The sequence below is a fragment of the Rhinopithecus roxellana genome, chromosome 6 (assembly GCF_007565055.1).
Source record: "Rhinopithecus roxellana isolate Shanxi Qingling chromosome 6, ASM756505v1, whole genome shotgun sequence".
NCBI lineage: Eukaryota > Metazoa > Chordata > Mammalia > Primates > Cercopithecidae > Rhinopithecus > Rhinopithecus roxellana.
Window position 1 is genome coordinate 26,428,133 of NC_044554.1, and position 24,356 is coordinate 26,452,488.

At 42.8% G+C, this 24,356-nt stretch overlaps 1 protein-coding gene across 9 annotated transcripts in view; it reads left to right on the forward strand.

Moving 5' to 3' along the window:
* ST7 (suppression of tumorigenicity 7) overlaps window positions 1-1,889 on the forward strand; it is a 278,422-nt gene extending 276,533 nt beyond the window's left edge. For 6 of the 9 annotated variants that reach the window (XM_030932964.1, XM_030932969.1, XM_030932973.1 and 3 more), the window contains one exon: window positions 1,477-1,821. In XM_030932964.1, coding sequence (XP_030788824.1) covers window positions 1,477-1,572 — 96 coding nt within the window. In that variant the 3' untranslated portion in view covers window positions 1,573-1,821. Of the gene's footprint in view, window positions 1-1,476 lie in introns of all 9 variants that reach the window. The other 3 variants (XM_030932961.1, XM_010389339.2, XM_030932968.1) reach the window with 1 other exon arrangement.
* The last annotated feature ends 22,467 nt before the right edge of the window (window positions 1,890-24,356 follow it).

Consider the following 24,356-nt stretch of genomic DNA (forward strand, 5'->3'; position numbering starts at 1 on the left):
AGTTTGCTCTGTCCAGATCTTCATGGCCCCCTCCTTCACTGGGCTTTGAGCGTCCTGACAGTGGGAGTTTAGTTTTGTCCCACACCCCTTTATATTTCACCCAGCACTTAATTGCCTTACTAAATAAATACATTTAATTGGTGTAAAACACAGGTTGGAGAAGGATCCCAAATTTTATGGTGTCTTGATTTTCCATTTTATGGATCTCGCATTTGATGATCTGGCTATATAATGTGTTGCGGGCCTTCTCAGTGTGAAACTGGTTTTGGACCCGTTCTACGGGTCCAAAAAACAAAACAAAACAACAGGAAAGATTCTGGGTTAGCAAGTTTGGGAAACTTGCCCACCATACCTCTTTTCAAAGACCCACAGTCCACGGAACGTATACCTAGTAAAGGAGCCTGATTTAACTTCATTAAATGTACTAAACTTGCTTGACCTCAGAACTGTGATCCCCTCTGCATATATACACACACATTGCACTACATTTCTATGAGAAATTCTTGGTAGTATGGATGGTGCTGTGTAATGGACAAGGGCTTAGGACAAAGGGCTCCACAGAAAAGGAACCAGGTGTTGAACCCCAGTGAGACAATACCTGGGTTCTGAGCAGAGAGAGGGCAATGAAACCATCCCAACCACTCTCTCTTCCCCGATGGGTAGGGCACCTCTTCTGCCAGATGCTGGATGGGGTGTGGAGTGAAGCTGATTCTTCACAAGAACAGAATTAGAATGGATTTGATAATATTTTAAAAAGAGTCTCACGTGAAGCACTTGGCTTTCTTAAAAGATAGCTAATGAGCTTTATTCTCTACATGAAAAGCAGAAAGGAATTTAGTAACCAAATGAAAGAGTTCCCAGAGGTGCACTTGGAACAACTCCTCTTAACAAGGATCTGTCCTCCATGGAATAGCCAGTTTGCCGCCTTCTCCCAGGGTCCCAGGCATGCTGCTAAACACATGGCTCAGACAGGATCCCAGGCTGCTATTTGGGAGGCAGTGGAATCGCAAAGAAATTCATACACAACACACTTGACCTTTAAAATTGCCTTTTCCATTGAAAGTGAGCTGTACGCCCAGCTAGATGAGCAGCTGGTCTAAGTTGTCACCATCTTTTTAACTCTTGTGCCCACTTGCCACCAATCTGTCATTCCTGTTTGACGACACCAGTCATCTGCATGGCAGCCAGCAGATGCTAAAGACTAGCAGGAAGACCTCAGGACTGTGGGCCACCTGTCAGGGGAGTGAGGGGGCTGTCAGCTGACACTTCTCCCCCTTATCTAACAGTGCTGGGGCCAAGGACTGGAATGCAGGTTTGACCATCAGCTGATGTTTCCTGTAAACATAAAGATGAAATGGTTGCCTTTTGAGACTTTCGTAATGCAGTGACTTAAGCTGCAAGAGTGGGTGGAGAGGTTTGTTTTATAGTCTTGAACAAGGTTTCTGCTGACTTCTGTGTCTGTCTGGTTTCTTGCAGTTCCTCAGCACTTTGTTTGCCCCCTTAAACTTTGTCATGGAGAAAGTGGAGAGCATCCTCCCATCCAGTCTGTGGCACCAGCTAACACGGATCTGAGAGAAGCCCTGTCCTCCAGTCACCTCACCCACTGCTGCCACTGTCTCCTCCGTGCCAACTCCTCGTGGACCGCAAGAAAGCATGACTTTGAAAAAGGGAAGCCATTCCGAGATTTTAAAATGTTCATGGACTATTCCATATTAAAAGCTGTTTTTGTTGTACAAAATTCATTGATGTTCAGTTCTATTTTATTTTGCCTTCAGAAAAGAAGAAGGAAGTCAAAAATAAAACTTTTGTGTATTGCAGCAATCATTTGTATCCTCCTGTGTCTTCCAACCCTAAAATGGTTGATGTCCCAAATAAACCTTTGGGTTTACCTTGAGTTTCCTGGGAACCTGAATCTGCTGAGTGCCACATCATGGTTTCTCTGCTGATGGAACACATCTCAGCAGGCCCTGAGAACCCCTTAGAACATGGAATCTCTTGGGTTCAACAGTACCATCATTGTCAACCCCAAACTGTCCTTCTAGGCCAAATGCACAGAAAAAGCTCGCAAGAGGAATCACTGGAAGCATGAATGAAGCAAAATGTGTGTGCCATGGCAGGTTGTTCCGGTTCAGAGACTCTACTTACTGAAGAGTGTTCAACACTGTAGTTCCCGGAATCATTTTGGTTTTGCTGTTTGAAAACTTCTTGTGAGAAAACTCCCGATAAGAAGCCGCAGACCCAACAGTCTGTGGTAGAACCTGACCAGCTTACCGTCATTGCCATTTTTAAAATGTTTTCTCATAAGGGTACTTTTAAATTTTTTATCATGTTTGCATTCCTGATGCTTCAGTGTGAGCATTCTTTGAGTACTTTAGTGATTTGAACCAAAGTGATCATTTGTCCTCACCACCTTTAAAAGCTTTCCATATGATTCATATCTTGCTTAGCATCTGGCTTTACTTAAGCAAAAAAAAAAAGAAAGAAAGAAAGAAAAATAAATAAACTTGAATCCTCTATCTGAAGTGAAAAGTACCACTATTTAAAATCTCACTCCAGTGCCTAAAAACAAAGGGCCTGTCCTTTACGAAGCTTGTTTTTCCCCTTATTGAGAATCTGAAGTCTTTCCCCACTAGTGTTAAAATAGGCAGTGTTTGGGGAAAGTGCCCAGCCACATCTCCTTCCCGGGGGATCTTCCTACTGGCCCCAAGAGCATAGTCAGGTGAGCAGGTAACAGTTAGGTGCATAAGGGCTTTTCATGCTTTTGGCAAACCCTTCTTTGTACCCACTTTGTACAAAGCCCTAACGGGATACGTAGCTAGCTGTGGCTCTTAAAGGAAGTATCTCATAAGAGCTTGAACTGCATGTACACACACCGGTAGCAGGGGGCAGGTCTGTCTTGTGGATATCTGCTCTTGGTGGCAGGGGCCAGGTCTATCTCTTTCCCTCTTCTTCCTCTGACACAACTCCCAACATACAGGGGATGTGCAAATGATTTCTTGGATGAATTGATGCGATAGTGATAGGTACAAAGAACCTTTGACCCATATTCAGAGGAGGAAGATGGGTTCCAGCTGAGAAGGACCAGGGAAGGCTTAGAAATGTAATTTTGAGCCAGAAGAAAAAGTGATGAGAATCTGCTTCTTTGATTTGATAGATGAGGAAACAAAAGTCCAAAGTCGACCTGCCCAAGTTGGGACTCCAGATTGTGATAAGCCTTGAATGAAGGTTTAAGAGCTCATAGGCAGTGGGAAGTGGAAATGGCCAAAGACATCATTGTTAGAAACCCCATGTTTTCTGTAATCCCAGCAATTTGGGAAGCCAGGCTGGGAGGATTAGTTGAGCCCAGGAGTTCAAGACCAGCCTGAGCAACATAGTAAGACCCGATCTCCACACAAAAAATTTTTTTTAACTAGGTGGGCATGGTGGCAAGTGCCTGTAATCCCAGCTACTTGGAAAGCTGAGGTGGGAGGATCACTTGGGCCCAGGAGGTCGAGGCTGCAGTGAGCCCTGATTACACGACACTCCAGCCTGGGTGACAGAGTGTGAGACCCTGTCTCAAAAGAAAAAAAAAAAAAAAGTTGCAGAAAATACAGCAAAGATACGGAAGATAAGAATTTTAAAGTGCCTCATGAATTTAATAGGATTTTAGAGCCATTTCATGGAGAGGTGAGTCTTTGAGGGGTAGGAGGAGTTAATGGGAAGTGCAGATGGAAAAAAGATGGTGACAGATGTAGACACAATGACAGATGTGGATAATACTGTTGAAGGAAATGACAAGGTAGGTAATGTTGTTGAAGGTAATTAGTCCCTTGGCTAATAGAGTGTATTAGTCTATTCGTGTTTTCCTATATAGAAATATCTGGAACTGGGTAATTCATAAGAAAAGAGGTTTAATTGGCTCACGATTCTGCAGGCTGTACAGGAAGCATAGCAGCATCTGCTTCTGGGGGAAGCCTCAAGAGGCTTCCAATCATGGCAGAAGGTGAAGTGGGGGCAGGCACATCACATGGTGAAAGCAAGAGCAACAGAGAGAAAGTGAGGGGGAGGCGCCACATACTTCTTTCTTTCTTTCTTTTTCTTTTTTTTTTTTTAAGACGGAGTCTTGCTCTGTCGCCCAGGCTGCTGGAATGCAGTGGCGCGATCTTGGCTCACTGCAAGCTCTGCCTCCTAGGGTTCACGCCCTTCTCCTGCCTCAGCCTCCTGAGTAGCTGGAACTACAGGCGCCCGCCACCATGCCAGGCTAAGTTTTTGTATTTGTAGTAGAGACGGGTTTTCATCGCATTAGCCAGGATGGTCTTAATCTCCTGACGTCGTGATCCGCCCTCCTCAGCCTCCCAAAGTGCTGGGATTACAGGGGTGAGCCACCGCACCTGGCCCACATGCTGCAATCAGAATCACTATCAGACAGCAAGCACCAAACCATGAGGGATCCGCTCCCATGATCCAAACACCTCTCACCAGGCCCACCTCCAGCATTGGGGATTACAACTCAACAGCAGATTTGGATGGGGACAAATATCCAAATTCTATCAAGGGCTAATCAGGTGAGGAGAGAGACACCTTCCCTGAACTTGAGAGAAGCAAATGATGTGAACTTCCTAGATCTTGTGCCTTATGACACGGAATCAAGACCCTCTCCTCAACTACTCTACTCAACTGTTGAGCCCACTCACAACTCACACTAGCAATTCTCACCTCCCCAGGCCTGGGTGCCAGGGAGGTTGCTGTTTTCCCAGGTCTTGCCTTGTTTTGCTGTCCCTGAGGACAAGCATTAAGGCTCTCTTCTTTTTAAAGCATTTAATGCAAATATGTGGAGAGGTAGAGCGAGAGCAACTCAAATAACACAGTAGAAGTTTTAAAGATGATTATTTATACATCATTCTTACACTTCCTGACCAAGGTCCACTGTTCCTGACTTCTTACAGAGATGGCAACTGGAAATCCAGGTTGTCTTCTGCTGTCTGCTTTGATTTCTATGTGAGGGTGCATCAAAATCCATTCCAATGGGCTTTCGTTTACAAAGACCCTTCCTTCCAGCAGGACAGTAAGTGTTCCTTAGTCTCAACGTATGTGTGTTTGTTGGAATACAAATGTAAACATTCTAAATTAAATATCAGCAAATGAAATCTAGCAGTGGATACAGGAAATAAAACAATATGACCAAATGGAATGACCTGCCAGTTTGGTTTTTCTTTTAAACTTTGTGATATGGTTTGGAATTGTGTCCCCACCCAAATCTCATGACAAATTGTAATCCTCAATGTTGGAGGTGGGGCCTGGTGCAGGTGATTGGATCTTGGGGGCAGATTTTTCCCTTTGGTGGTGTTTTCATGATAGTGAATTCTCATGAGATCTGGTTGTTTAAAAGTGTGTGTCACCTCCCTGCTCTCTCTTCCTCTTGCTCTGGCCATGTTAAGTACTTCCTGGCTCCCCCTTCACCTTCCGACATGATTGTACATTTCCTGTGGCCTCCTCAGAAGTCAAGCAGAAGCCACTATGCTTCCTGTACAGCCTGCAGAACTGTGAGCCAATTAAACCTCTTTTCTTTATAAATTACCTAGTGCCAGGTATTTCTTTATGGCAATGGGAGAATGGACTAATAATACACTTCCTTTATCAGTACTTACCAGCATCAAAATTATTACGGCTTTATAAAAGAATTGAGAAGACCAGGCTCTGTGGCTTATACCGGTAATCACAGCACTTTGAGAGGCTGAAGCAGGAGAATTTCTTGAGCCCAGGAGTTTGAGATCAGCCTGGACAAGCATAGTGAGGCTACAAAATAAAATATAAAACATTTAAAAATTTTAGCTGGGTATGGTGATGTGCACCTGTAGTCCCAGCTATTTGGGAGGCTGAGGTGGGACAGGTTCATTGAGCTCAGGCATTGGAGGCTGCAGTGTACTAGGACTGCACCATTGTACTCCAGCCTGGGTGACAGAGGGAGACTCAGTCTCTAAAAATGTTTTTGAAAAGGATTGAGAAGCTTTCCATATTTTCATTATGGCCTGAAATAAACACTGACATTATCTGCCCTTACAGGATTAGGGAAAATACATGAAACATCTGATTTTTGGGCACTAATGGTGGATTTTAAATTTTTTTTTAATTTTTAATTTTTGTGGGTACACAGGTGTATATGTTTATGGGATACATGAGATGTTTGATACAGGCATGCACTGCATAATAATCATGGAAAATGGGGTAGCCATCCCCTCAGGTATTTAATCCTTTGTGTTACAAACAATCCAATTATACTCTTCTGGTTATTACTTATTTTTAAATGTACAATTACGTTATTATTGACTACAGTAGTCACCCTGTTGTGCTATCAAGTAGTAGGTTTATTCATTCTTTCATTTTTTGGTATCCATTTACCATCTCCACCTTCTCCCTCAAACCCCCACTACCCTTTCCAGCCTCTGGTAACTATGCTTTCACTCTGTATGTCCGTGAGTTCAATTGTTTTGATTTTTAGATCCCATGGATAAGTGAGAACACGTGATGTTTGTCTTTCTGTGTCTGGCTTATTTCACTTAACATTAATGACCTCCAGTTGCATCCATGTTATCGCAAATGATGGAATCTCATTCTATTTTATGGCTGAATAGTACTCTATCATGTATAAGTAACACATTTTCTTTATTCATTCATCTGTTAATAGACATGTCGGTTTCTTCTAAATTTTAGCTATTTTGAACAGTGCTCAACAAACATGAGAGTGCAGATATCTCTTTGATATACTGATTTCCTTTCTTTTGGGTATATACCCAGCAATGGGATTGTTAGTTTATATGGTAGCTCTATTTTAAGTTTTTTGAGAAACCTCCAAATGGTTCTCCTTAGTGGTCATTCTAATTTACATTCCCACCAACAGTGTACAAGGGTCCCCTTTTCTCCACAGCCTCACCAGCATTTGTGGTTGCCTGTCTTTTGGAAGTAAGCCATTTTAACTGGGGTGAGATGATATCTCATTGTAGTTTTGATTTGCATTTCTCTGATGATCAGTGATGTTGAGCACCTTTTCATATGCCTGCTTGCAATGTATATGTCTTCTTTTCAGAAATGTCTATTCAAATCTTTTGCCCATTTTTTTATTGGGTCATTAAATTTTTTTTCCTATAGAGCTGTTTGAGTTTTTTTGTATATTCTGGTTATTAATCTCTTGTCAGATGGGTAGTTTGCGAATACTTTTCCCATTCTGTGGGTTGTCTCTTCATTTTGTTGATTGTTTTCTTTGCTGTGCGGAAGCTTTTTAACTTGATGTGATTCTATTTGTCCGTTTTTGCCTTGGTTACCTGTGCTTGTGGGGTATTGCCAGAGAAATATTTGCCCAGACCAATGTCCTGGAGATTTTCCCCAACGTTTTCTTGTAGTAGTTTCATAGTTTGAGGTCTTAGATTTACGTCTTTAATCCATTTTGATTTGATTCTTCTGTATGGCAAGAGATAGGGGTCAAGTTTCATTTTTCTGCATATAGCTATCTAGTGTTCCCAGCACCATTTATTGAAGAGACTGTCTTTTCCCCAGTGTATGTTCTTGGCACCTTTGTTGAAAATGAGTTCACTCTAGGTGTATAAATTTGTTTCTGCATTCTCTGTTCTATTCCATTGGGCTATGTGTCTGTTTTTATGGCAGTGCCATGCTGTTTTGGTTACTATAGCTCTGCAGTATCATTTGAAGTCAGGTAATGTGATTCCTTTAGTTTTGTTCATTTTGCTTAGGATAGCCTTGGCTATTCTGGGTCTTTTGTGGTTCCATATAAATTTTAGGATGTTTTTTCTATTTCTGTGAAGAATGTCATTGATATTCTGATAGGGATTGCATTGAATCCATAGATTGTTTGGATAGTATGGACATTTTAACAATATTGATTCTTCTAATCTATAAACATGGAATATCTTTGTTTTTGGTGTCCTTTTCAATTTCTTTCATTAGTATTTTATAGTTTTTATTATAGAGATCTTTGACTTCTTTGGTTAATTCCTAGGAATTTATTATAATTTTATTTCTGCCTACTGTAAATGGGATTACTTTTCTGAATTATTTTTTACATTGTTCGCTGTTGGCATACAGAAATGCGACTTATTTTTGTATGTTTATTTTGTATCCTGCAACTTTACTGAATTTGTTTATCAATTCTGTTTTTTTTGGTGGAGTCTTTAGGTTTTTCCAAACATAAGATCATATCATTTGCAAATAAAGATAATTTGACTTATTTATTTCCAATTTTGGATGCCCTTCATTTTTTTGTTTGATTGCTCTAGCTAGGACTTCCAGTACTATGTTGAATAACAGTGGTGAAAGTGGGCATCCTTATCATGTTCCAGATCTTAGAGGAAGGGCTTTCAGTTTTTTCCCCATTCAGTATGATACTATCTATGGGTCTTTTGTATGTGGCTTCTATTATGTTGCGGTATCTCCCTTCTATATCCAGTTTTTTGAGGGTTTAACAGTTTATTTTTGAGCAGTTTTTTTTACTGTCTTCTCTGGTGATCAGTGTATGCAAATTTTTCACTTCTTTTTATGTTCAGTTGATTGTACACTTATATAGGAAATAATGCATTCAAATGTGTTGAATGCATTATTCACAGAGTGACAGTGGTTCATAATTTATGTATTTAATTTCATCTGTATTTGTAGTTATTTCTCTTTTCTCATTTCTAATTTTCTATAATTTTCTTCTTTTCTCCTTTTAATCAGTCTCACAAGATTTATCTATTTTGTTCTTTCAAAGAAACAAGTTATTTATTTACTAATTACTTCAACCACTCTTTTTGCCATCTATTTTATTTTTCACCTTTCATCTATGTATTTATTCTTCCTAGTTGCTCTTTTTTATAAGAATTATACTTTTTCTAATTTCCTTAAGTGAATAATTGGTTCATTTTTATTTTATTTCTCAAAGGCAGATTCTTAAACCAATCAATTCTTCTCTGAGTGTAGCTTTCTTGTCTTGTACATTTTGCTATTGAAGTGTTCTCCTTGTCATTCTTTTATAGAAATTCAGAAATTTCTGTTTTGGCTTCTTTTTGTTTAGGAGTGACGACTTTGGACATTTATTAGTAATTGGTTCTCCATTATTGACTTCAGTGAGTTTATCTTTGATGTAACTCCGCAATATCTAATGAAAACGTCAAAGGTATTCAGCTGCCTGCCCCAAGTGCAGTAAACCCTGATACCTCACATCCATGCATTACTTCTACATTTCTGTCAGTATTTCTGTAATTATTTTTTAAATTACATCTTTTCTCCATGTGAAACTTTAAGGGCAAGTTAAAGTATTTAAAACATGTTCATGTTCCTTCCACTGTTCTTCTCCTGGTTTCTCTCCTTCTTGTCCTATGACTGTGCACTTCATCAAGCTGAAACAAATCTGTGTGCTGGGTCACTGGAGACCTGAGTAAACGCAGGAACATAGTACCCCAAGTAAATGCTGAAAATGAGGGACATGCAGTGTCTCTAAGATGTTCACATAACCTATTTGGCTTCTGTTTTGCAGTAGTGACAGCTCTAGTTGGCTGTACTAGGAATTGAAGATTTTAAAGGGGTAGGAGGTATAGACCAGTGTTTGAAGGAACTCATCTTGCAGTTCTGGATGTTGAGGATCTGGGATAACAGACTGAGCAGATAGGAACTGGCCAAAATGGAAATGTTCAAGCAGAGGCAGCTTGGCCCTCTCTCAAGAAAATTCTGGAGAGCCACAGGGGCTGGAGGAATAGGAGAACTTCAAGTAATCTCTTTATCTCCTTAGAGTAATCTCTATAATTTTTTAGCAGGAGCAAAGAAGACAGGAAGGAAGTTCTCTTCCCCTCCTTCTCCAGCTTGTCTCTGGTTCTATTCAACTCAAGTCAATTTCACAGTCCCATTTGTCCTCAGCTTGTGCATGACTAACCTTAGGAAGAAAACCTTTGGAATCAAAAACCTCAACTGGCCATTGTAAAAGGGTAAGCAAGCCTCAAGATGGTGTATGTTTGTTCAGGGAAGGGAAATAGGCTACAATTTTATAAGGTGCAAGAAATATATATATATATATATATATATAGTTTTAATGTTCTTTAAAACCACCTCCTTCCTGTTATGAGTCCTATCCCCTCAAGCCAGCAGGGAATGTCACTTGAGTCCTGAACAGGATGTTCTCCACCTCCAGAGTGGATCTGCCTTCAGGACACTTGTATCCTAGGTGTCTCTGACAGCATAGCATCGTCCAGGCCCACAGCATCCCTGAAGTCCTCAGCTTTCTGCTTTGGCAGCATGCTCAGGCCACAGGACCCCAGGGCCCACCATGCCAGACTCCCCATGTGTGTCCCCTGCCACCTCTTCTGAGGTCTGAGTGCCACTTGCAGCCCACAGACCACCCTGCTATGCCTCTCTCCTCTCCAGCCTGCCTCCTGGACACCCTGGGCTGTCTCGGCAGTGGGGGCAGTCCCCCCAGTTCCCCACCCTCGACAGCCACAAGCTTTTCCAGGCTGCTTCTGTTTTTCTCCTTGAAAACTCTCTGGGATAAAGGGTTCCAAACTCCAAAATCCCACTTGAAATGCAGCAAAAAGAAGGATGCAGGGAGAAAATGTGAATTAATATCTCACAAATATTATGCCCTACAAACCAGACAACCTCTTTCACATCAAGTGCAAATTAGATTCCTTTGTTCACTCATTCCTTCATTCAATTGAAATGTAATGAGGGCCTCTTGCATGTCAGGGCGATGGCCAGATCCTTCCAGCTGAACCCTCAGTGTAATACTTTCCCAATGGGCATCAGTTGTATGTGTCCTTGTCTCTCTCCCGCTCTGCTCCTCTGGACCACAGGGAATTTTAGTTCCACATTGTGGCATTCATCTTCACTCCCTCATGATCTAGAACTAGACATTCTCTATTCTAGAATATAACACAATAAATATTGGCAGGAAGGCAGGACAGACTAGATTCTAAGAGAAGGAAAGATGGCAGCACTTGACCAGAAGGGAGCATTGTTCCACAGAAGTCCAGGGAGAAACCGTGTTAAAATGAAGTGAAATGTATTCTATTCCTGGAATATCAACTTAATGAGTGAGGAGCCTTTGTGCAAACTTTGCCAATAAGGTTTTATCTGGGAGATATTTTTTCTTCTTATTCCACATCACCCAAATGACAATTGTTAATGTTTACTGTGTCTATTCATATATTAATACTGTACAGGGTACTCAATCTGCTTTGTGAGGGTTCTCCAGAGAAACAGCACCAATAGCTGATATTAATACACACCACACACACACACACACACACACACACACATACACACACACGCCCCCTTTGGCTCACAAGCTAGAGACCCAGAAAAGCTGAAGGACTGACAACTTGGGGGAGCCAATGATGTTTACCCAAGTTCAATGGCAGGAGAAGATGAGATGGGATGTCTGAGTTCATGGGCAGGAAAGAAGCGACGAATTCCTCTGTGCTCTGCCTTTTGCTCCATTCAGGCCCTCAGTGAACAGGATGATGGCCACCCCCGTAAAGGAAGGCAGCCTACTGAGTCCACCTATCCAGATGCCAATCTCACCTGGAAACAGCCCCCACAGACATGCTCAAAAACAGTGCTTAACCCGGGCAACCAGTGGCCCGCTCAAATTGACACATAAAATTAACCATCACATGTGTGTAACTGTTTTAATCCTTCAAACCACTCTGTAAAGTTGTTACTAATGCCATCATACCCTCTCAACAAGCAGTGAGTCCAGGAGCTGGGTGTGAGCCCGTGAGATCCTGGGCCCTGGCCACTTTGCGGGGTTGCTGCGGGATGTCGCACACCTGTCTCCACTCCCTGCCTACCCACTCTCTCTAGCTGGAAGCAGATTACTCCTCTGCGGATCTTCGACCTCTGGGAAAGTGCACCAAGGAACACTGCCCCTCAAATGCCCCAGAAAGGTGCACAGCTGAACAGATCTCAAAAGACAAGGTGGACATTTTTCTTCATGTTCTAGTCATGTGTGTTGTTCCGGGAGATCAGGAACTGATTTTCCTAGATTAGATGGTTTAAACATAAAAACAAGTGTAATGCTGTGGACTAAAAACAGGAAGAGGCTGCTCTAATGAATATAGACCAGGGTTCCCACAATGGGTTTTGAGAAACATTAGTCCAGTGAAATGCCTTTTAAAGGATGTATTGCAAACTTTACCATTCTCTTGGAAATTCCCAATGTTGAAAGCCCTAAGGAATCTCATAATAAAGAATCCTGTTTAACCTAGCCCTTCTCATCCCAATTAGATCATGAGGCATTCTCTCCTTTTATAAAGAAGACTTTTAACATCTCACCGCATTCATTTCAGAAAACAGGACTAGACCAATGCTGACCAAAAGGAGGGTTCCACATATAAGGTGTGTAGTGTGGTCATTCTGAGTGTCTTATCCATCCTGACCAGGTGGGGACCTGCCAGACCGAATTCCAAGAGGAATCCCTGGCTGCATCCAACAGCGAAGCGTGGCTATGCTTCCTAATTGGGCATCGTGTGCTCTGCACCCACTCCCCACCTGCTTAGAAGGCCCCTTGGTGCTGGATTTGAATGTGGGCCATGGACCCCCAGGAGGGCCTCGGGGCCTTCTAACTGCCCACGGACACCTATGCAGCAGAACAAAGTGGAGAAATTAAGGACTGGGGCAGCTGTCATAATTCAAGTGTTCTGTTCTCTCTCCAGACATCCAAGAAAAAGCCAGTGACTGTTCCTGAGAGCGTCTGTTAAGAGCTGGCTTTTTGGCTGTGGTGACCAGTCACGACCACTCCTCCGAGATCAACACCAAGTGGAAACCCCGCCAAGTGGGCTTTTCAGGAACCCTCTCACCACCCAACACCCTAGGATCTTATATCTAGCAAATTACATTTTACATTAGTTTTTAAAAAAAACAGGTTAGTGACAACTAAGACAGTCTCTCCGCAATTAAGAGTCTGATGTCAGAGTGAGAAAATCCCCCGTTTCTTGGGAACTCCCACGTCACTCATTCTGCATTAATGATATTTATTCTCCCTCATTGTTTTATTCTTAAAAAATAGCTCCCCTGGTTGCAATGTGATGTTGAGCATATTACATGTTACTCCAAAGTCAGTTCATATATTACAGCTTGCACCACTCCCGGGTATACGTTTCTGAATAGCTCGCACTCCACAGTTCCAGTTCCACGTTAAATATGGGCTGCCATGAGTGGAGCCCAAAAGGGTTGCCTGTTCCATTCCCACTTCTTGTTTTCCCTGGAAAGTATTTTCCCCTCCTATTTTATACTCCTCAGGGAAGATGTGCCCTCCAGTAAGAAAAGTCTATCTGGGGAAGGTAGAATGTATTCTTCCTCTAGAGTTTTCTTGAGGGGAGGTGAGAAGGGGCAGCTGTTTGACAGAGTGCTTGCAGCCTTCCGGGGGCCAGCACAGGTTTGGCTCATGAGTGGACACCCTGACTAGGGGATGTGGGATGCCAGGAGCCATCAAGATCCTTGGAAAAAAAGCCAAAATATCCTTCCTACTGCAACATGAACATCAAAATGAGTTTTCGTCTTTTATGGCTATCATGCTCTTGACCATCTGTGTTGTAGGGTCATGAACAGTTTCAGGGATTCAGTGGGAGGTCATCCTTTTAGTTACTTCAACAGAATCAACCATGATAACCTAGTTTTGTTTCCATTTGCTGCAGGATCCAAGCATAAGGCTCTCATGAGCCACCAGCTTCTTTCTTTGTTTCATTCATTCATTCAATTAACATACATCATGCATTGGGTCTCACCCAGTTCATCAGTGATTGAGAAAAAAACCCAGTGTGCTCATGATGCTTGTGGCCTGTGTCAAGGTCCACAGGGCTTGGGACAAAGTCCTCATGTGCCGTCCTCAGGTGCAGTCCTCACATGGCAGATGCCAGGCAGCGCCAATAACCCTTTCCTCTGGTGTGGCTCTTCTAAGTAGTAAACAAGCAGAAATAGCCTGTATGTCACACCCAAGGGGGCTTATGAAACGATTCTCAGTGGGCCCCAAAGGCTCTCAAAAGGTGAACGAGTCAAGAGCCACTTCCCTCCTGTGCAACTTTGCCAGTTCTGATTTCCCCCTCATACTTTCTCTCAGATTATCTTGGCCATTGCCCAACACGATGTGACGAGCCCCAGGCACGTCTCTTTTTTAAGATAAGGGGGAATCTTCAGAGGAAAAGTGACTGCAACAGGGCCAGGGCACAAGGGTCTCTGGAGCCCACTGCTGTCTCCCTTGGCTGCAAAGCTGAAGGCCCGAGACCCTTGACAAATGAGAATCAGATTGTGTCCAAAATACATCTCAGCCTCTTGGGACTGTCTGTAGCCATATAAGGAGCTGGTCAAGAGCTATTTATCAGAAAGGTTCTTGAGGGCAAAGAGAACCTACAGGGCACTTCAATTAGCTGAGCAGTCCCCAGCTCTGATGTGCCTGCAGCTGTCACCAGGAAGGGGTATCAACTATTCAAATGGCACTGTTATTGCACTTTCATATGCAAGGGCTACAAAGTGCCCCCCTTCCCTGCATCAACTCCTTTGAACATCTTTGCCCATATAGCTAGGATCTTGGAACTTCGGAAAATATTAGCATTTAAAAATTGCCAAGGTATTGGCAAGTAGGTGTTTTAATCAAAATGTCAAATGAGATTACCCCATAATCAATGGCCACCACAGCCAAAGACTAGTTAAAAAGATCCTTTGGGAAATCTGCCTCCTTTTTCTACATGATCCCAGTAACAGAGAATTTGAGTCATGACAGCTGTCTCAGGCCTTAATATCTTCGCCTGGGACAAATGTGATTATATCCACGAAAAACCCCAAACCCAAGGGGCCCTATGGCATCCACAGTGAGATCAGTAAGTTCCTTTTGGGTCTCGGTGGGAAACATTTTCAGACATGTAGATTTTCAGGACATGTATATTTGCCTTCAAAAATATCTCTAGATGCCTCTTAATTCTGAGAGGTCTAACCAGATATTAAAAAACACACTGAGTTTTTGAAAACAAGGAGGGGTACTCATCCTACAGCTAGTTTTCTGCCACAGGACAGACAACTGAACTAAGCTTTGAGATATTTATTTCAACTTTATCTTCCCAGGCTGTTTTCTCCCTCACCCCTCTGGAACATATGAATCCTGAAATTTGATTTGATTTGCCCTGTCAAGTATAAGAAACTTTTTAAAAAGTTCTACATCTATTGATGCCATTGTCACAGCACTCAACACTTCCTATTTTAATGTCTCTCTCTGTTCCTTCTATTAGTTATGTACTTATTCATCTTCTCATTCCCAGTGTTGAGCACAATGTTTGCATTGGTGGTGGTCAGTAAATGCTGAGCAGAATGAAAATGGAAGGAGGAAGGAAGGAGGGAGAGAGGGGTGGTTAGAGCTCTAGGTGTGTTTTCTTCCCCAGGTTGAATGGTAGAGAAATTAAAGTCCTCAGGGTGGATGACTGGGGCTCTGACACTCTTTGCACACTGTAGTTCAGTAGTTAGAACTGAAATGTTTCATCAAGTGTGTTCAGAGCCAATTTACCACAGTCACTTTTTGAAAATTCTCTCCTATGTGTGAGTGGGAAAGAGACCAGCTTGAAGAGGAGGTCTGAGGCCAGAAATCCCGGCTCTTTGCTTGTTTTTCCACATGTCATTTGTAGTCCATATCCTACTGCAAACCAGACTTCGGGAACTGGAAGACATAAATAGTCCAGGAGGTCAACAACAAGCTATCCAAATTAAGAAAACAATCCCATTTATAGTAGCATCAAAAAGAATAGGCCCGGCGTGGTAGCTCAAGCCTGTAATCCCAGCACTTTGGGAGGCTGAGGTGGGTGGATCACCTGAGGTCAGGAGTTTGAGACCAGCCTGGCTAACACGGTGAAACCCTGTCTGTACTAAAAAACTACAATTAGCCAGGCATGATGGCACGTGCCTGTAACCCCAGCTACTTGGGAGGCTGAGGCAGGAGAATCGCTTGAACCCAGGAGGCAGAGGTTGCGGTGAGCCGAGATTGCACCATTGCACTCCAGCCTGGGTGACAGAGTGAGACTCTGTCAAAAAAAAAAGGAAAAGAAAAAAAAATAATAAAATATCTAAACTTAACCAAAGAAGTGAAAGACTTGTATGCTGAAAACATTTATGAAAGAAATTAAAGAAGACACAAATAATATAAAGACATCCTGTGTTCATGGATTAGAAAACTTAATATTGTTAAAATGTGCATATTGCTGAAAGCAATCTACAAATTTAATATAATCCCCAATCAAAATCCCAATGCTATTTACATAAATAGAAAAACAATCCTAAAATGCATATGGAAGCACAAAGGACTCTGAATAGCCAAAACAATCTTGAGAAAGAAGAGCAAAGCTGAAGGAAACATACTTCCTGATTTAAAACTATATTAAAAAGCAACAGTAATTAAAACAGTATGGTACTGGCATAAAGACAGACATAATAGACCAATGGAACAGAATATAGAGCCCATAAATAAGCCCAATAATAAATATATGGTCAACTAATCTTCCACAAGATTGCCAAGAATACACAATGCAGAAAAGGTAGTCTCTTCAACAAATGGTGTTGGGAAAACTGGTTATCCACAGGCAAAAGCATGAAATTTGACCCCTTTCTTATACCACATATAAAAATTAGCTTGAAATGGATTAAAGACTTAAACATAAGACCTGAAATTATGAAACTCCTAGAACAAAACATAGGGGGAAACTTTATGACATTAGTCTCGGCAATGATTTCTTGGGTATTACACCAAAAGCACAAGCAACAAAAGCAAAAGCAGACAAGCAGGACTATATCAAACTAAAAAGCTTCTGTCTCTGCAATGGAAACAAGAGTGAAAGGCAACCTGCAGAATGGGAGACAATATTTGCAAACCATACATCTAATAAGAGGTTAATATATAAAATATATAAGGAATCCCTACAACTTAATAGTAAAAAACCAAATAATCTGATTAAGACATGGGCAAATGACTTGGATAAAAACCTCTCCAAAAAAGACATGCAAATGATTAACTGGTACATAAAAGGATAGCAACATCACTAATCATCAGGGAAATGTAATTCGAAACCACAATGACATATCATCTCACACCTGTTCGGATGGGCCTTAGCAAAAGAAAAAGATCAAAAGATAATCTAATCAAAGATAATTTCAGTAAGTGTTGGTGGGGATGTGAAGAAATTGGAAAACTTGTATGTTATTGGTGGAGATGTAGATTGCTGCATCCACTATGGAAAACAGTTGTTTTAAAAATTAAAAATAGAATCACTCTATGACCCAGCAATCCCACTTCTCAGTGTTTGCCCAAAAGAATTGAAACTAGGACCTCAAAGAGATATCTGCACCCCCATGTTTATTGCAACATTATTCACAATATTCAAAATGTGGAAATAACTTGTGTCCATCAACGGATGAATGGTGTTTATTAGTCTGTTTTCATGGTGCTGATAAACACATACCCAAGACTGGGCAATTTACAAAAGAAAGAGGTTTAATTGGACTTACAGTTCCAGCTGGCTGGGGGAGCCTCACAATCACGGCGAAAGGCAAAGAGAAGCAAGTCACATCTTACGTGGATGGCAGCAGGCCAAGAGAGAGCTTGTGCAGGGAAACTCCCCCTTATTATAACCATCAGATCTCATGAGACTCACTATCATGAGAGCAGCATGGGAAAGACCTGCCCCCATGATTCAATTACCTCACCAGGTCCCTCCCACAACACTTGGGAATTCAAGATGAGATTTGGGTGGGGACACAGCAAAACCATATCAAACAGATAAAGAAAATATCCTATATTCATACAACGGAATATTATTCAGTCATGAAGAGAAGGAGATTCTGCCATGGATGAGCATTGAGGACATTATGCTAAGTGAAATAAGCCAGTCACAGAAGGACAAATATTGGATGATTCCACCATTTATATGAGGTAGCTAAAGTAGCCAACAGAAGCAGAGAGTAGAATGGTCGTTGTCAGAGGCTGGAGAGGGGAAGTGAGTGTTGCTCTTCAATAAGTACAAAATTTCGGTTATGCAAGATAAGTAAGTTCGGCTATAGGACATTGTGCTTAAGAGGATAGATCTCATGTTATCTGTTCTTACCACAATAATAATTATAGAAAATAGTCCAGAAGGGTTTGTGGAGTGCCTCCTTCTTTCTTCTTGTTTTCCTACCCTGATGGAGAAGTGTCAAGATTCTTCTAGCAAGAAGTTGTTCCCAGGCCGGGTGCAGTGGCTCACGCCTGTATTCCCAGCACTTTGGGAGGCTGAGGCAGGTGGATCACCTGAGCTCAGGAGCTTGAGAGCAGCCTGACCTCTCTGCTCTCTACTAAATATGGTGAAATTTAGTAGAGGGCACTGTCTCTACTAAAAATACAAAAATTAGCAGGGCATGGTGGCACATGCCTGTAATCCCAGCTACTCAGGAGGCTGAGGCAGGAGAATCACGTGAACCCAGGAGGCAGAGGTTGCAGTGAGCCAAGATCATGCCACTGCACTCCAGCCTGGGCAACAGAGAAAGCCCTCCACTCAAAAAAAATAAAAAAAAAGAAAAAGAAAAGAAAAGAAGTTGTTCCCTTGGGACAGGGTTTCTCAGACTCATCACTAACGACATTTTAGGGCAGATACTTCTTTGTGGTGAGGGGCTGTCCTGTGCATTATAGGATATTTAACAGCATTCCTGACCTCTATCCACTCACCCCATCCCACAGTTATGACAACCAAAAATGCCCCCAAAATTGTCAAATGTCCCACAGGGATCAAAATCACTCCTAGTTGAGAACTACTCCCTTCAAGAGTCCCAACAAGCCTAGAGCTTAGGCACTCTGTGTGTCAACGGTGAGGTCAGATGCAGTATTTGGTGGCACTGTGACCAGATGAAATTGTTTTTCCCACCGAGCAGCATGCTCCATTGAGAAGGTGAATGAATGTTCTCCTTCTGGCTCTGATAGCCTAAAATCATGAGGACATCCAAAGCCATCTTGTTTTTGGTTTTCACCTAGCTTTGTATATTTCCAGTGAAGTGAAAGGAGAAAAGTATGTTATATTCGCTTCCTTGGACTGCTATAACAAATGACCACCAACTGTGTGGCTTAAAACAACAGAAATTTACTCTTTCACAGTTTTGGAGGCTGGAAGTCCAAAATCAACATGTCAACAGGGCCACGTTTCCTCCAAAGGCTCTAGGGAAGAATCCTGCCTCACCTCTTCCAGTTTCTGGTGGCTCCAGGCATTCCTTAGCTTAAGTCTGCGTCCCTCCAATCTCTGCCTCCGTCTTTGCATCTTCCCCTCTGTGTGTCTCTCACAAGGACACTTGTCACTGGATTTAGGGTCCACCTGGATAATCCAGGGTGATCTCATCTAGAGATCCTTTACTTGATCACATATGCAAAGACGCTTCTTCCAAAGCAGCTCACACTCACAGGTTTGGGGATGTGGACAGACTTTGCTGAGGCCTCCCATTCAACCCATTAACGCTCTAAAACAAAGCTCCATTTAAGGGAAAACAGAGAGACTGACTTTTTTGTACTTTATGGTTTTAAAAAACATTTTGAAACAAACAAAAGTTGTAAGTGTAGTTTAAAAATCCTAAAACCTTTTTTTTTAGTTTAGTTGCTGACATGATGCCCCATTACCCTCAAATACGTCAGTGTGCATTTCTAACAAACAAAGACATTCCCCTACCTAACCACAGTGCAACCATGAAAACCAGGACACTGACAGCAGGCACAACCTCACCCCCGCGCTCACAACTCACAACCCGTGCAAGTTTCTCCAACTGTCCTAATACTGTCTTTCAGAGCAAAAGGATCTACTTCAGAATCACACAGAGCATTTGGTAGCCACGTGCCTTCACTCTTCTTCACTTTGAAACCAACCCCCAGTCTTTTCTTGATCTTCACATTCTTAACATTTTTTGAAGATTCAGGATCAGTTATTCGGTAGCATGTTTCTCAGTTTGGGCCTGTCTGATATTTCCTCATGATTAGATTCAAGTTATGTGTCTTTCTCAGGACAATTCCAAAAGTAATCTGTGTTCTGCTCCATGTGTGCTATCAGGTAACATACCTTTTCAATTTGCACAATTACTGGCAAGGAAGAATGATCACTCGATTCAAGTGTCTCTGCCAGGTGGCTCTTCCCCCTCTGCCCTTGTAATTCGTAAGTATTTTGTAAGGAGGAACTTGGAAACTATCTAAATATCCCATTCCTCACCTAACTTTCCATTTCTTAGTGTGTTTATTTGTATCTGAATGGACTAATGAATTCCTATTTTATTCAAAATCTGTTACTATCATTATTTGTTTTGAGGCTAACACTGTGTCACATTTGGCCAGAGGAAACCTTGTGTCTGGCTCTGTGTCCCTCTGACATGTCCAATCATTCTTTGATCACTTCCTTGCTTTCTGGCACAGCAAGATTCTCTGAGCTTATTTAGTACTTTCTTTGCTCCTAAAGGAAGCTCTGGTCCCTTTTACTGGGAAATGGACAGTGTTTCAAGCACCATTGTGTTCCCTTTTGTGCATTTTCCAGACCGATATATTCTCTGTCCTGCTTCACCCCTCATTCCTTCCACACACTGTGTTTACATCACAGTGTACCTCCCTCTCCCCTACCCCTGCCTCCACACATCCCATCCTATTTCTGTGTGCATGTTTGGAAGCACTAACTCCGTGAAACAAGCAGTCACGCAACAGCATCCCGGCTCTGAGAAAGGCTGGCTGCTATAGGCAGACGTGCTGGGCAACCCACTGGCCATGCCTGTGGAATGCTGGCTGCAGGACTTCTGGCAACATAGCTGCAATGAGTTAAACCTCTGAATTTGTGTGGGTCATTCCCAAGCACAAGTGAGGATCAGGACCCATGACTGACTTACCATTTCATACTGGGAGGACAACCGAGTTCCTGTTCGGCCTTAGTTCAGCTTTTCCCCAGACTGCTTTCCCTGATATTTTGAATCTTGAGAATTATTTTACCAGGTCTTCTCTACTTGGCATCTTTCCTCCTCTAAGAAGGAAAATGTGAAAGGCTTCACTAATTCAGTCATGCCAGCTTCTGCTTAGGTCTGGGGCTTTCAGCCAGACTGCACCCCGGGGTAGGGCCAGTTGGTTCCCTGGAGGTTGTGAGTGGAGCCTGGGGGTTAACATGGACTGGTATGTGCCCAGGGCTTGCACACATTTTACCCTGTCCTTCCAGGCTATATCCCACCCCATTACTCTTTGATACCTTATGACAACTCATGAGGTAGCCCCTGCCATCCAGATTCTTTTATTTTCCTCTGTGGGCTTTCTGTCCTCTGCCCATCTTCCTATTGGTCTTTATCATTGTCGATTTCCTAAGCATGACTTCCTATACCCACTCCGTCTGGAATTTAGTAACACCTTTTCTTTTCTTTTAAGTTACACGTGCCCAACATTTCTGTCCTCTACTCCAGCCTCTCCTGAGTGGTCTTGAAACCCTAGGAAGCTGCCCTGGATAGGGCTAGAAGAGACACCTGAGCTCTGGGCAAACAATCCAGAGGCCAGCGAGAGGCCCTTGGCATGGCCGGTGAGGAGCGCTCTGTTTCCCGCTCACTGAACTGGGGAAGCAAGAAGGAGACACAGAGCGAGTGAAGCGTGAGTCGTGATGGAGAGTAAGGAGGCAGCAGTCGTCGTGTTGGGCTGTGTGAAATTCAAACAAGTGAAGGAAGAGGCTAAAAGAGAGGAAGAGGAAGTGGATCCTTGAAGAAGAGCAGAGGGGCCACCAGAGAGTGAAAAGGGAAAAGTAGCTCCCTTGGTTTCCAACATCTTTCTAGAAACAAATGCCAGTTCATTTAAAGCCCAACTTCTCTTGGTTCCTGACCAAGAATTCTGTCAGATCTTTATATCCTTACAATCAGCTGTCTTTCTTGTGCCATTTTGAGTGGATTTCTCTTTCTTGCCACCAAAAGTAGCTTTCTTGAATTTTTTTTTTAAGAGACAGGGTCTCACTCTGTTGCCCAGGCTAGAGTACAGTGGTGTGATCACAGCTCACTCTCTGTAAGCTGCAAACTTCTGGGTTCAAGAAATCCTCTCACCTGAGCTTCCCAAGTAGCTAGGACTATAGGCGCACACAACTGTATTTTCTTTTTACAGATGGGGTCTTGCTGTGTTGCCCAGGCTGGTCTTGAACTCTTGGCTTCAAACAAACCTCCTCAGCTTCCCAAAGTGATTGGATTGCAAATGCCCTCCCAAAGTGTTGGGATTATAGGCATGAGTCACCCTGCCCAGCCTTCTTGAACATTCTTATTGACTACATTGCCTTTAAGACCTCTCAGGTGGAGACTATTCTCCCAAGTCCTGAAAGAAGGGTGAGCATTCCTTCTCACTGCACAGTGCTGCCACCCAAATGTCCCTGTGACACTTTTTTGTTAAACAACCATCCTTCTTTGCAGGCCCATGTGAAGCAAGGGGATGTATCTTCCTCTTCCCTGTCATCCATTGGTATCTGGACACTTCTCCAGGTTCCCTGGTAAACACAGAAAGCTTTCCCTTTGTATCCCTTGCCATCATCCTGGGCAATGTCAGGGTCCACATGGATGGTTCACGTGCCCCATCTGCCCCACAGTCCCTCCACCCATCCATTTCAAAAAGAGTGAAAACAATACATTACAAAATGATTCATGTTTTATAGCTTAGGAAATACTTTCCCAGTCATGAGCTCATTTTGTTTTGATTTTTGAACTCCATTCGCAAAGCCAAAGCCTAGACCCATCCTCTTATCACTGCTTCATTTCCAAAGCCTAGATGTCATTTTTAGGAAGCTGGGCCTTTAATGCTACGTGAAAATATCTTACTAATCCTTCAAGAAATACTGATCTCCATTTTCTTCTTCCAAGCCTAAGTTTTCCTTCTATCTGCACTCTTACTGTCTTGGCTCCAATCTGCTCCAGGATCTTAACACATCCTTTTTTCATCTCTTTCTCTGTCATTTCCATGTCCAGGCACCCTTTTCCTTGACCTAATTAAAGAGTCCAATGTTTTCCTAGAAACCAGACCTCTTCAATCTTGCTTCTCCCTTAAGCTGCCATTCAGCGTCTTCCTACTCACTCCCTACTTTAGGGCTTTTGCGCGTCATTCTGCCTCTGGTATCTCTTCACACATTCCTTCTTTAATCCTCCAAACTCTGTTCTGACAGGCCCTGATTCTTGTTGTTGTTATTATTTTTTAATACCACAAAGCTTGGTTTTATGGATTTGTTTTTTTAAGGGAAAAGGATGACTACCCATTTCCCAGTTCGAATTTGACCACCAAGCCCTGGGAACTCTCCTCCTTCGACCTCTGAGACACTCTTTTCCTTGAGTGTCTGGAGAGGGTTTTCTCCAAGCTCTCTGGTCCATGTCTTCCCTTGCCACCTTAAATGGAGGCCTCTCTCAAAGTTCTCACGTGGTCCTGGAGGGTCCCCTCACTGTTTCACTCTCTCCCACCCACCCCCTCCTGACGCTACCCCCATCCCTGTTGAGTTGCTGAGCTACATTTTCGAATGCCTATCTGACATCTTGCTCCAGTTTCAAACTGAACTCCATGTCTTTCCCCTAAAAAGCTGTGTTAATGACATCACCAACCACCAATGCACACAGAAACGCTGGTGGTTTAATTCCCAAAGTGAATCAGTAGCTCCTAGTGCCAGACGGCTGGAGAGTTTTGTACCCATTCTGCAATTCAGCGCCTAACTCCCCTCCCTGATCTGTGCCTGATCCATTCCTATGACCCTCTGCCTGGCTTTTCTGCCTCCAAACTCCCCTCTTTTCAACCTTAAAACACAGGTTATGTCCTACCATTTCCATTGCTGACTTTGCACTGATTTCTCACTGTGTAAAGGTAAAGGCCCCGGCTCCTGGGAGGGGACCCAAGGGCTGCATGGTGTCCCTGACACTTCCCCACCATACCCTCCAAGCCCCTTGGCTCCTGCCACAGGAGTCTCCCCACTGATCCCTGAACCTGCTGTTGTTCTTCCCATGCCTCCACTTACTGTTCCTTCAGTTAGGAAGATTTTTCTCTTCATTTTCTGCCCATCCAAAAGCTCCCATAAGTTAAAGTTCAGATGGATGGCCGCTCTTCTGAGAAGCATTCTTTGATGCTCCTGGACAGAACTAGCTTGCTCCTCTTGTCTCCCATACTGCACTACCATTAATTCCTCATTCACCCTGCCTTGAATTATAAATGGTTGCAGTCATGCGCCACATAACGTCTTGGTCAACCGTGGACCGCATATACAACGGTGGCCCCATAAGATTATAAGACTGTGTTTTTATTGTACCTTTTCTATATTTAGATGTACAAATACTTAACCTTATGTTACACTTGCCCTCAGTAATCAGTACAGTCACATGCTGTATAGGCTTATAGC